We start from the raw sequence: 13,040 nt of genomic DNA, 5'->3' as shown, positions 1-13,040 counted from the left end.
CAAACGGCAGAATCTGAACAGTTTAAAACACCTTTGGACGATTTCCAACAATAGAGTTTAATTGTCTGGAATCTCCAAAAATTATGAGCTTGTGTGCATTTTCAAAACTAAATAATATACACTAAAATGACATTCTAAATGTGAATCTCCAAAAATTATAGGTATTGGTTTTGACAAGGATAATTAAAAAAGTAAAACATAAAGGATAGAGTTGATTTTTTAAACTAAAAATAAAGTAAAAAGATCACAAAATAAAAAGGTCACAACAAGAAATCCTCAAATGGTAGAATCTTGACATTCTAAAACACTTTTGGACGATTTTCAACAATATAGTTTAATTGTCTGGAATCTCCAAAAATTATGAGCTTGTGTGTATTTTCAAAACTAAATAATATACACTAAAATGACATTCTAAATGTGAATCTCCAAAAATTATAGGTATTCGTTTTGACAAGGATAATTAAAAATAGTTGTGCTATATGTACCGACCATGAGAGAGGGAAATCGTACCGACGGCCGCAGGCAGGCCATCTCCGACCACCGGACGGCTGATCCGAGCCGTCCAAAAATTCTAAAAAAAATAAACCGATGGGGCCCTTCGAGGTGTAAAGGGTGCTCGGATCAAGCACCCTACACACCTCGGATGCCGTTGATTCCCGCGTAGGCCCCATCGGTTTTTTTTATTTTTATTTTTGGACGGCTCGGATCGGCCGTCCGGTGGCCGGAGATGGCCCACCGGCGGCCATCGGTATGATTTCCCTCCCCCATGGTCGGTACTCATAGCTTTTCTGTAAATAAGCAAAACAAAAAGGACAGAGTTCAAAAGGTTAAAAAATGTCACAAAATAAAAACTAAAAATAATTATGCGTTTCTAATTATTCTCGTGTGAACTTTGTAAACTTTTGGCCATAACTTAGTATTTAAGTGTTTGTGTTTTTTTTTCTCATCAAAACGAATGCTTAATCTAAATAAGGCGAATCAATTAAAAAAAATATATTGTAATACAATGGCATTGAATTAAGACACAATCAAAATGAATCAGGGACTAGAGTATATCTTTTTATGAATTTTTTTCCTTATGATTAAATGCCTTTCGAAAATATATCAATCGCTATGCTATCCAATGTACATGTTCGTAGGTGATATCATAAAGGTCTGCAATGGCCTAATAGGACCATGTTAATACAGTAGTAGTGGACTAGCGGGAGAGGATTATGTTCTATATTACTATTTTTTGCATAAACAGTCTACCCTGTTCATGTAATGTAGTGCAAAAATAAAAGGCCAGTTTGGTTTGATTGTTTCAAAAAAGTTACAATCCGGTTATGTTTAACCAAATTGACATCTATCTACCTTTCTACTACGTCTCTACGAAATAGTTTTCGCATTCTCTTTCTTCGACTCCTCTCAGACGATCTTAAGGCTCGAGTTTTATTGTCCCGTATGCGCTCTCTCTCTGTTCATACATAGTAGTGCAAAAATAAAATCACAATCTCTTATTTGATAGTGTCAAATCTGGAAAACCATACAAGTACAAAAAATCTAAGTTCATCTATGTTTCAGATTCCAAAATTGATTATTCTTGCCATTGAGAAATCTGGGGTTCGTTTGATTGGTAGTGATAGAAGGTGTAAGAAAGAGAAAAAATAACATATACATTTTTTATATTTTGTTTTGTTTGGGTTCTTGAATCTACTAGTGACCACCATACCCTACCAACCACAAAACCAATTGAAACTAGACCAGTCGTGTTTCAACCAGCTCCGATTGACAATAATCCAAACCGAATAATCGGGTTCGGTCTAAATAATAGCCCGAAACGGGACCGAATTAGAGATTTCTATTTATAGATAGATAGATAAAGAGATGATAAGAAAAATCTATAGGAGTAGTTAATTTTGTGAAATTACTCCAAAAAGGACTAAGGCTCTGTTTGGAACCTAAAGAAAGAAAAGGAAAATAAAGTGGGAGGAAAATAGGAAGGAAAATTTACTATTCACAAAACTTAAATTTGTTTATTTTTTTCTCACTTTCTCTTCAAATCAAACAATAGATGGGAAATTTTTTTAATTTTCTTTTTTTTTCCTTTCCTTTCCTTTCCTTTCCTTTTCTTTGGTTCCAAACGGAGCCTAAAATAAAAAATACAGCTGCTCTTCTATTTCCTAAAACCTAATTTTGTCGAATTCACGTCAATTGGAATCCACTAAACCCTAATCGATAACTTGTTTACAGTTTACACATCCATTTTCTCGCTTGCTCTGATTGATTATCCCCATACTGTTCGATTTTTCAGTTTTTGCTGAGCTTGAACGTCTATCGCAGTCCGTGGGCATGAAGCTATTCGAGGGCAGCGATGTGTCTGACGAAGAAGACATATCGAGGATCGAAATCAACAAAGAGTTCGCCCGCCGTTACGAGCACAACAAGATGCGAGAGGATTTGCAAAAACTCGACGAGCTCAAGAGGAACGGCGTCATCTCGGACTCGTCCGACTCCGACGGATCGGACTCCGACGGATCGGAAAAGGACGAGTTAACTAATTCGAAGAGGGATTTGGAGTTCTTGAACGCGTTGATTAAGGTCAAGAACCACGACCCCGAGCTGAGGAACAAAGAGGCTAAGCTATTCGATTCTGAAGACGAGAGCGGAGAAGAGGAGGTAGAAAAAAGAGATAAGAAGGAGAAGAAGCCAATATATTTGAAGGATGTGGCGGCGATGCATTTGATCGAGGAGGGGGCGGAGTTTGATGATGATGATGATGAGGAGGAGGAGGAGGAGAAGAGGGTGAAGAGTTATAAAGAGGAGCAAGAGGAGTTGAGGAGGGAGTTCCTGGATGCGGCTGAGGCGGCTTTGGAAGAGGATGATGGTGGCGAATTGTTGAAAGAGAGAGCAAGGAATGGCATGGGGGACAATGACGACGACGATGATACGGGCGAGGTTGAGAAGAAATTGAATGAGTTTTTTGGGGAAGATGGTAATTTGGATGAGAATGAGAAGTTTTTGAAGAAGTATTTTAGGAATAGGATGTGGGTCGGTGATGAGGTTAACAGTGAGGGAGTGAAGGGTTTGAATCGAAATGAGGATTTGGGTTTGTCGGAGGACGAGGAAGAGGTTGAGAAGCAAGAGGATTACGAGAGGGGGTATAATTTCAGGCACGAGGAGAACGTGGGGGATAGGGTGTTGGGTCATTCGCGAGTTGTGGAGGGGTCAGTGAGGAAGAAGACGAATGCAAGGAAGGCTCAAAGGAAGAGCAAGGAGGAGAGGATGGCGCAGGCGGAGTTTGAGAGGAAAGAGGAGTTGAAGCATTTGAAGAATTTGAAGAAGAAAGAGATGAAGGAGAAGCTGAGGAAGATAATGGATACCGCGGGGATTGGGGAAGACAGGGTTTGCCCGTTGGACGTGGATGATTTAGAGGAAGAGTTTGATCCTGAGGAGTATGATAGAAAGATGAAAGAAGCATTCAATGATGAGTATTATGACGCGGAGGATGTGGACCCTGAGTTTGTGAGTGATGGAGACGAAGATGAGTTGGAAAAACCAGATTTTGATAAAGAAGATGACTTGCTTGGACTTCCAAAAGGTTGGGATGATGCTTCCGCTTCCGGTTCTGGTGATGGGTTCTTAGCTTTTAGGGAGCGAAAACTAAAGCGGAGAGCGGAAAATGGTGTTCCCAATGAACAGATGGAAGAAGAAGCAGTGAATGAAGAGGGTAAGGGGAAGAGAAAGAGGAAAATGTCAGAGATGGAGAAGGAGGTCATTAAGAAGGAGTTGGAGGAGTACTATAAATTGGACTATGAGGATACAATAGAGGATTTGAAGACAAGATTTAAGTACAGAGAGGTTGGTGCGAAGAAGTTTGGACTAAGTACTGAGGAGATTTTAAGGTTGGATGACAAGGAGTTGAATCAATACGTTTCCTTGAAGAAGATTGCTCCTTATAGGGAGAAGGAATGGAAGGTGCTTAGAAATAAGAGGCCGCATCTTCATGGCATATCGAATGGGCAGAAAACGGATAAGAAGTTGAGACTTGAACATAAGAAACCAAAAGAAAATGAGGAAGCACACGTGGAGAAATCAAATGGTGATATGAGCAATTTATCCAGAAAAAGCAGGAGAAAGCTTCGTCAAGCTGAACTTAAACTCCCACCTCATAGAATTTGGGCATATGGGAAGAACCCTTCCACATCTAAGAGCAAAAAGAAGCACTGAACAAAGCTCATGTCTCAGGCAGATTTCCTGTGGGAGGTAATTTCTTACAAAACTTGATTTCGTGTTGTCAATATACGTTTTTCCTCTCGATGGATTGATTCTCATAGAATTTGCTATACATAAAAAAAATAGTAGTTAGTTTAGTCAAATGCTGAAAATCCAAAAGCAGTCATAGAGTGTTCAGTTATTGTGATATTGTTATCCGTTTTTCTATTTTCTCTTGTTCCACTCTTTGTGTTGATTCTTGGTCGTCGTGTGGTGTGGTATAATAAGCAATCATATGTAACGAATATCGAGCTGGAAATTGAGGGAGAAAGAAATGGCCAACTGTTTTAAGAATGTGTGCTTTCCCTTTCAAATGTACTCCCAAATGATGGTAGAAACATGTTTTCTGCAGTTGAGTATTAAGAAAACAACATGCTCGAAAAATGAGGGTACATTGTGAGGATTCATATAGAGGAGAAGAACAACGCACTAGGGGCAAACTGTTCCATGTTCGTTGACTCATCGTGTTAAGAGAAATAAAGGTAACACAAGAAGCAAATGACAGTAAGAAATGGCATGATTACCTCATACTACAAAAGACATAGCTTTTAACAAAACGAACTTCAGGAAATAGATCGACGCAGCTAAGAAGGCAATCCTAGTAATTATGACAAAGGCTTGTCGTTATTAGTTTCGAACATTTAATGTCCTCGTTTTTTTAATCAGACTATTGATAAAAATCCTTAATTCCTATTTCCATGCATATTTGACTCTTTGAATGCAGAACGCAATTTCTTTGTAGTTTGGCACATCTAGACCCTGTCAACATTCAGTTCTAATAAGCCTGCAGTAGGAAGTACCCTCAAGCTACCAGTTTTTTTGATAGAAATGAGTTTAGTCACTTTTTTTTGGTTATTAAAAAGTTGTATTAGAGAGCGTGCATTTTCAAGAAAAAGGGAAAAGCAAATGAGGAAAAAATGAGAGGAAAGAAAAAGACAAGAAGGAAAGTTGCAACTCCCACCACCCCTTCTAGTGTCAAAACAATCCCCTTTAGACTTGTTTTTAGCTCCTTTTTTTTTTGGTCAACTCTGCAAATGCCTCTTTCTTGCTATGTTGATGAGTAAATCTGATGTATTTAGTAAGGTCTGTAGTGTTTCTAAAACCCTTGTGGACAATTATTCCTCAAACCCCTTACGGCAGGTTTCCCTTCTGCCATCAGCCGCAGGACTGATGAATTCTGACTGATAGAAGCATTGACATAATGATACCCTCTTGGATACCGATCCTCTTCACTGTTCTTGCACTTCTCTTCCCCTGCTCTCCCTTCTGTTGTTCCCCCCCATGATGGTCATACTTCATTTCTCTTAGCTTTTATCCATTTGTGAGGTGATCATAAGGAAAATCTATTATAGCTTTCCAGTATGAGCGCCAACAGAGGTAATAGGGGGTTGTGGAGGCCCCGGCCCTACCCAAATCAATATTTTCCCATAGTATTATTTGAATATATCGATCAAATTTTACTCTTAATACACCAATGCTGTGTTTGGATGAGTTTTTGAGAAATTTTTTATGAGAGTAATGATTGGAAGTAGGGGTAATGATTGGAGAGGGATGGAGAGAGAAATGATAATAATGATTGGAGATAGGGGTAATGAGTATTTTTTGAGTTGGAATTTTTTTTTCAAAAAGGGAAACGAACAAGGCACAAGTATTTTGGATTTGGTACGCGTATATGGCAGTTTACATTGCATTATGATACCAATGAAAACGTGGTATCAATAATATTTTGAGATTTTGTTGTTCAATTATTTAAAGGGTTAATTTTAGAAATAGTCCCTCTAGTTTCCGTGCAATCTCAATTTCATCCCTATAGTATTAATTGTGTCATTTTTAATCTTATAGTTTATATTTTGTCTCAATTTGGTTCCTCTAACTGACGGCGTTATTAAAACTAACGGAACTCGTGGGTAAATTTGACATTTCGCTCTTAGAGGGATGAAATTGAGACAAAATACAAACAAGAGGGACTATTTTAGAAAATACATTTTTTTTTATTTTGCAACGACAAACTCACACCTAAAATATTTCTCTGATTGAATAATCAAAGTGTATTGAGGAAATTAAAAAAATTATTTTCAAATATATTACAGATAATATTATGAAATTCGATAAGCATCCCTTAGTTAAATATCTTTGCATCGATTTTTTTCCAATGGATTTATCTTAATTTTTACAATCCTGTTATATATGTTCTTTTCTATGCGATTACAGAAAAAAAAAGTTGTTATGAAATACTTTGTTAATCTCTATATGAAACATTTTTCTTTCTTTCTAATAGCGAAAATAAAGATTTTTTTTTTTCGGTGAATAAGGAAAAAGTTGTGATGAAACATTTTTTTGCGAAACATTTTTCTATTTTCTAATAGCATAAAAAAGAACATAATGGGATTGTAAAAATCAAGATAAATCCATTGAAAGAAAAAACCCAATGCAAAGTTGTTTAACTAAGGTATTCTGTTCAAATTTCATAATATTATCTGTATTATATTCTAAAATAATATTTTTTATTTCCCCAAATATATTTTGATTATTCAATCAGAGAAAAATAATTAAGGTGAGAAAGATATTAGGTATGAGTTTGTCTTTGCAAAATAAAAAATAAAATGTAAAATTTTAAAACGGTCCCTCTAGTTTGCATTTTGTCTCAATTTCGTCCCTCTACGAGTGAAATGTCAATTTTGCCCTAGAGTTCTGTTAGTTCTAATAACACCGTCAGTGAGAGGGACCAAATTGAGACAAAATATAAACTACAGGGTTAAAAACGACACAATTAATACTAGAGGGACGAAATTGAGATTGCATGCAAACTAGAGGGACTATTTCTAAAATTAACCCTTTTTTAAAAAGCGTCCTATATGAACTGGAAAACCCTAAGGTATACTTTAAATATCAACTTATAAAAAAAATTCTCCTCTAATTTGCCCCCCTCGAGTCCAAATCCTGGTTCCACCTTGAAGACGAGAGAAGGAAGGAACAGACAGCCGGCTGAAATTTGTTTGCTGGTTACTCTAGTAGGGAGTATGTAAGGAAAGAAAGAAGAAATTTGTGTTGTGCCAGAAGTCAGCTGCCCTTTGTGCTGTGCAAGGAAAGAAAGAAGCAATTTGTACCACTTCATGCAAAATGATTTTTTGTGTTATCCTCACCCGTCACGACTGCTATAGCAATGTGACTGAAATTGGCAACCGCTGCCACTGTTATGTACTGTCTGCCACGTTTTGGTCCATCTTTCTATATTATGATGTCTCAAAATTCATGTCCACTTTGAAATGTCAAAGCCTAACCTCTGTAGCTATTGAAATATATCTTTCAGTATTGTGCATGAACACTTCGAAAAGTTGGGATAAAGGGGCAATTTTGGTGCAAGTACTTTTTTATTTGACTTGAAGTGACATTTGTTTCCTTAAAATGTTTTAACCCCCCAAAAGGGACCAAACTTGGGGACTGAGGGAGTAAAAGCTGTTGTGTTTGGGTTATTGGTTACATTGCCAACTGTTACACTTCTCTTTTGCTCCAATGGACAGTTAGTTCTTTCCTCTGCAACATGCGAGGTTATTAGAGTAAATCATAAAGTACTAGTCCGCCCAGGGGAATTATTGGAACTGTGTAGAAGATGTCTATTTTCTCAAGAAGGTATATAGAAAACTAGGAGGAGAGGAAGAAGATGCAAATTATTTAGCCATAGCAACTCTTCTCATCTGTTGTGATCTATCTACCCAGAACTGACTTACATTCAAAAAAATGTATTTAAAATGGTTTATCTCGTTATTAAATTGATATCGTGGTAAGGAATGTTTATCGAATTAGGATATGAAATGTAAGACTACTACGAGTTCTCAGTAAATAACCATTGCAATTCCATAAGTTAACTACAACATGCAAAACTGTTGACAAGCCTTATCTGAGTCCTTTGATTAACTTTTTTGCTTATTTTTTTTGATGAATAAGTTTCAAATTGTGGCATCTAGATGACATGCTTTATGGAAGGAGTATATACATCACTACTTCTATCCCTACCTCTCTTCTTGGGGGAACGATTAACACCAATCGCATGAACCAAAAAGTCTGGTTCCAATATCCCCTCACCCCCCAGTTCAGGTGGTTCAAGTTCTTCCTCAGGCTCCCCCTCAAGGTCATCCTCTGGGAGTATAGAATATTAATTGTTGCTCAATGGTCCTCCGGATCCCTGTTTTAATTGCACTCCTAGGAGCACAATTGCCTTTTGCGGGGCTCTTAACAAGTCCCACATCCTCCTCATCTTCAGCTCGGGCAAATAATCCCAGTTGCTGGAGAGTCGTTTATTACTTGGTTACAAAGCTGAAAAATAGATGCACTAACCTTATCTTCTTGAGTGACAACCTCCTTGCCCTTTTCTGCCTTAGGACAAGAAGCATTTGAATGTCCAAAGTCCTGGCATCCATTACATTTTAGGAGTATCCGAGGGTACTAACCCCAATAGTTACTCTTTTTTAGGTTCCACATCTCTGTTTTGCTGGCTTGCTGGAATATTAGTTTATCCCCTTTAACCAATGGGCATTTTTTTTTCTTTTCTTGGTCACGAGTTTATCCAATGGATGAAGTGCAGCAAAAGAAAAGAAACCGACAAATACATGTAAATAAAATTGACAGAAAGTTTCTAATACATGACTCGGTATAATCGAATAATGAATTTTTATATTAAACTTCACTTTCTTACAAATTTAGGATCCACATATGATATTAGTTTCTTAGATTATTAGTTTTCTTTACTGATTGGCTTATGAGTAAATCCATAAATTATGTTCAATATATGGTATGGTGAACTTAATTGATTCTGCTATACAGTAATTTCCAAGAAAGTATACCTGGAGAGTAATAGAGTATTGAACTTGAGCATGAGAAATTCCAGGTAATGTAGAACAAATGAAGCCATCTGCATTGTTTTGAAACAATCTAAGATCATCTGCTCTTCTCGTCAGCACTTCATGTCATGGATTTTTGCATTAGAAATATAATTTTTAGAAAAGTCTAAATAGACTCACAGGTACATAAATTAACATTGTAAATACTGATACACCCATGTGAGTCCTTGGTAATGCTAGATTATAGCATACATACAAAGGTCAGACATAAAGGAAATCTAGCAATAGCTTAGTTCCATTTCAGGACCCGCAACTGTGTAAAGCTAGCTAACCACATAGATAAGTTTAACAAATTCAGGTCAATTAAATGTATGATTTCACTAGCTGGCTACCAATCTGCAGCCCCCAATTAGGAGACTCAAGACAGATGTTGTAATCACTTTTCAGCAAAAGTAATGGAACTGAAATACTATTAGTAGCTGAGGATGGCACGAAGGGAGTATATTTTTTTTATTTACCCATATCTTCCTTTAGGTGCTCTGTGTTTTTACAAAATATTATTTAGTTCGTCAGAGCATTGTCACTCGGTCTTCACTGTCTCCAGCACACTTGTGTGACTTTTACACATTTTGTGATGGACACCTTGGAAATTGTAATGGATAGTACTTAGAAGAGTTAAAAGGATCGTGTGATACTTTTAAAAAAGAAAAGAAAAGGACCATGTGATAATTGTTGTGAGAGAAAGAAGGAAAAGTGTATAGGGTGTTGTGTTTATTAACCCTAACACAATCAATTCTTATTTATATAATGGGAAATCATAACATAAGACTACATTAACCAATGTAGGACCAATACCAATACTATATTCTAACACTCCTCAAGTTGGAGACTCTCCAGCTTGTTATATTTCAACCAATGAAACAATTACCTCAACTAATCAACTACTAACAGCAATAACGAAAAACAACCGATTTGTTAAAAACAATGGAACAACTTTCAATAGCAACGACCAACGAACGATTTCAACCAACGAAATAATTTCAACAACCAACGAATCAACGAACGAATTTAATGAACAACGAACGAATTCAATGACCAACGAACGATTTTAACGACCAACGAATCAACGAATGAATTCAACGACCAACAACCAACGAACGATTTCAGCAACCAACGAAACCAACTTCAACTACCAACCAACAACCACCAACTTCAACGAAATAGACGACAAATCAAGATATGTTACCACGCTCACCAAAAGCATGGCCAAAAAACCCGACCACGATACCCAACAATATTCAACTGTATGATTGTTGCCATTACAATAAGTGCAATGGCGAGGAACACTACCACGACTACGACTGCGACTGCGACTGACTTCACCCAGTATATGACCACCTCGACCAGAATCACGGCTAATTTTAGGGCCGCCATAACCAGACCTACTACGATCATCTCTTCTGGACTTCCAAAAACCATGACCGAAGCTACGAGAGAAAGGATTACCCGAATCAGGAATTGAAGTAGAAGCCATTCCAAGTCAATCTCAACAATGCACCAACCAGCAGCCACTCCAACCATCAATGAACAAGACTAGAAACAGCAAAGTGAACCAGAATACTAACATGTAGTGTTACCAGTGAGTTGTAGCATGCAAGGGAGCAGGCCATTGCGAGAGCAAACAACACAACAGACCAAACAAAACCAGATCAGAGAACAAATAAGCATCAGACCCAAACGAAGTGGCTGGAAAAGAACTGATGAAGGGTTTGGAGGCCTATTGGTAAGTGGGTCAGGGTTTTGGAGATCAGACGAGAGTGGAGGGATTTCTGGCACTGTTCACGACTACTGTTCACGTCGACGAACACTGTTCACTAAGACTATGGTGATGGATATTTAGGTTAGGGTTAGGGTTTTGAGGGCTGCTGGTCAATAAGGCGACGACGGCTGGCTATGGTGGTGACTAACTATGGCGGCTAGTGGTGGTGTCTATCATGGGGTTAGGGTTTCAGTGGGATTTTAGGATTAGGGTTAAGAACCCGCTCTGATACCATGTTGTGAGTGAAAGAAGGAAAAGTGTATAGGGTGTTGTGTTTATTAACCTTAACACAATCAACTCTTATTTATATAATGGGAAATCATGACATAAGACTACATTAACCAATGTGGGACTAATACCAATACTATATTCTAACAATAATGCCCTGAAACATTGAATAAATTATCATGCTTCGCAATCAATCAATATATTGCACATACGGTTAATTCTCGGTATAGTCGTTGGCAAACTACTAGACTCCTTGGGTCAAATCGAATCAATCGATCATCTCTTATCTAATCTCATAGAGCCAGTAGAAGTGGGAATGTATTTGACTACTATGTTCTCTCTGTGTCAATCGGGATTTCAATGGAAGAGAACTAGATTACTACTACAACTAGAGAATTGTTTTGGGGCTGTCCAGCTGTGGTTGGGCGTGTTTTTATTACGAGGGTACTCCCCATTAGCATACGTTCTTTTGGTTTAGATTAGAGTCAAAACTAATAATATGCAGATGGGCGTGTTTTTATTACTAATGATGAATCGATAATTTTCTGAATTTGCAGGTGTTTAACAAGGAGGACTGCGAGCATGAGTAACTTACACAGATAAATTCGTGGATAGGCAAGAAGTGGAAATATGCATTAGCTTATTTTAGGAAAGATAATGAAGTTCTGAGTTAGAAGATATGAGTTAAAGCGGATTTTGCAACCGAGAAACTTGCAAGTTTTGTTAGCTGGTCATCTTCTTTTTCTTTCCTTTGTTTCACCTGTCAAATTTTGGATTTCTTTTTATTTTGTACCCCTAGTTATGCGATGTGAGATTCTCACGGGTACTTTTAGGCGTTTTGAGATGCATGTCTTCCAACTTTTTGATGATCCAGTGTGTTGTTGATTGGCAATCTGTAAGGTGCATTATTTTTTCTTCAATTTTGTGTGTTTTTACTGATTAAGCAGGAAAAATTGTTTTTATGCCTTCTTTGTCGTCCCCTAATATTTTGTTAGGCCATGTTTTCGTGCTTAATTCTGTGATCTTGAGCTTATAATGTCGTAGATTGTTTTTAGGAGACAACTGAGGTTTGAATAATTTTAGCTTGTTCATTTTGGTATTTGGATTTTGGATTTTGAGTGGAGAGAGAGAAATGAGAGTAGTGATTGAGAGAAAATTTATTAGAGACTGTGCGCAGAGAGAGAGAGAGTCCAAAATTCCATATCCCAAACCAAACAATGATCTTGATTTTTAGATTTTGTTCATTGACAGAAGAAAGGCATGTAGGAATTGAAATTCCTGGTTTCATTAATGATTGCTATCAGTTTATTGTCTGTTTTGAATTGTGTGAGGCTGCTGAGGAATCACAAGTTTCATAGACATACCTATTTCTGGGCTACCCAGAGGCAAGTTAACGCTCTGTTTTCTTTATGTGTCGCCATTTCTTGATCCTGAAACTATTAGAAATTTTCTGTTGATATTATTAATTCCACCAACAAGTTTGTATGGCAGTAAAAGAAACTAAGCTGTTTGAATTCAATGTGGTCTGGCTCATTAAATTTTCAACAAGCTACTACGGAGTATGTTCGAACACATTCTGGGAGTTCATTATCCTTTTAACCTGTGGTAAATGCAGTTTTTTGATCTCTATCTGTTGCTATAAATCCCTCTTGTCAACTCCAAATTCTTAGGGCTAAGAGGTGTTGGAATCTGTCTTCAGTGATGTGCATCTGTGGTGAAAACTTGGAGCATACTCTGATTTGTTCCTTCATTCTAAGCTGCTGCTGTTGTGACGTCTGCTATGTTTTTGTGCCATCACTTTGGTGATTGGTTACCACTTCTTCTCCTGAGGCTGCTAATCTTATCAGGCTGAGAATTATTTTGATGCTTCTGTTATTTTGAGGATATGAGGTCTGAAGCTG

The 13,040-nt window shown here is 37.4% G+C and overlaps 1 protein-coding gene across 1 annotated transcript; it reads left to right on the top strand.

The window, feature by feature from the left end:
• The first annotated feature begins 2,142 nt into the window (after window positions 1-2,142).
• Window positions 2,143-12,059, top strand: LOC131307535 (uncharacterized). Its single transcript, XM_058334088.1, has 2 exons — window positions 2,143-4,245; window positions 11,697-12,059. Exon 1 carries the CDS (start codon window positions 2,332-2,334, stop codon window positions 4,207-4,209), a length of 1,878 nt encoding a protein of 625 aa, XP_058190071.1. The 5' UTR covers window positions 2,143-2,331; the 3' UTR covers window positions 4,210-4,245; window positions 11,697-12,059.
• The last annotated feature ends 981 nt before the right edge of the window (window positions 12,060-13,040 follow it).

Source organism: Rhododendron vialii, chromosome 11a, assembly GCF_030253575.1.
Source record: "Rhododendron vialii isolate Sample 1 chromosome 11a, ASM3025357v1".
Classification (NCBI taxonomy): domain Eukaryota; kingdom Viridiplantae; phylum Streptophyta; class Magnoliopsida; order Ericales; family Ericaceae; genus Rhododendron; species Rhododendron vialii.
This window is presented reverse-complemented; position numbering and strand designations above follow the sequence as displayed.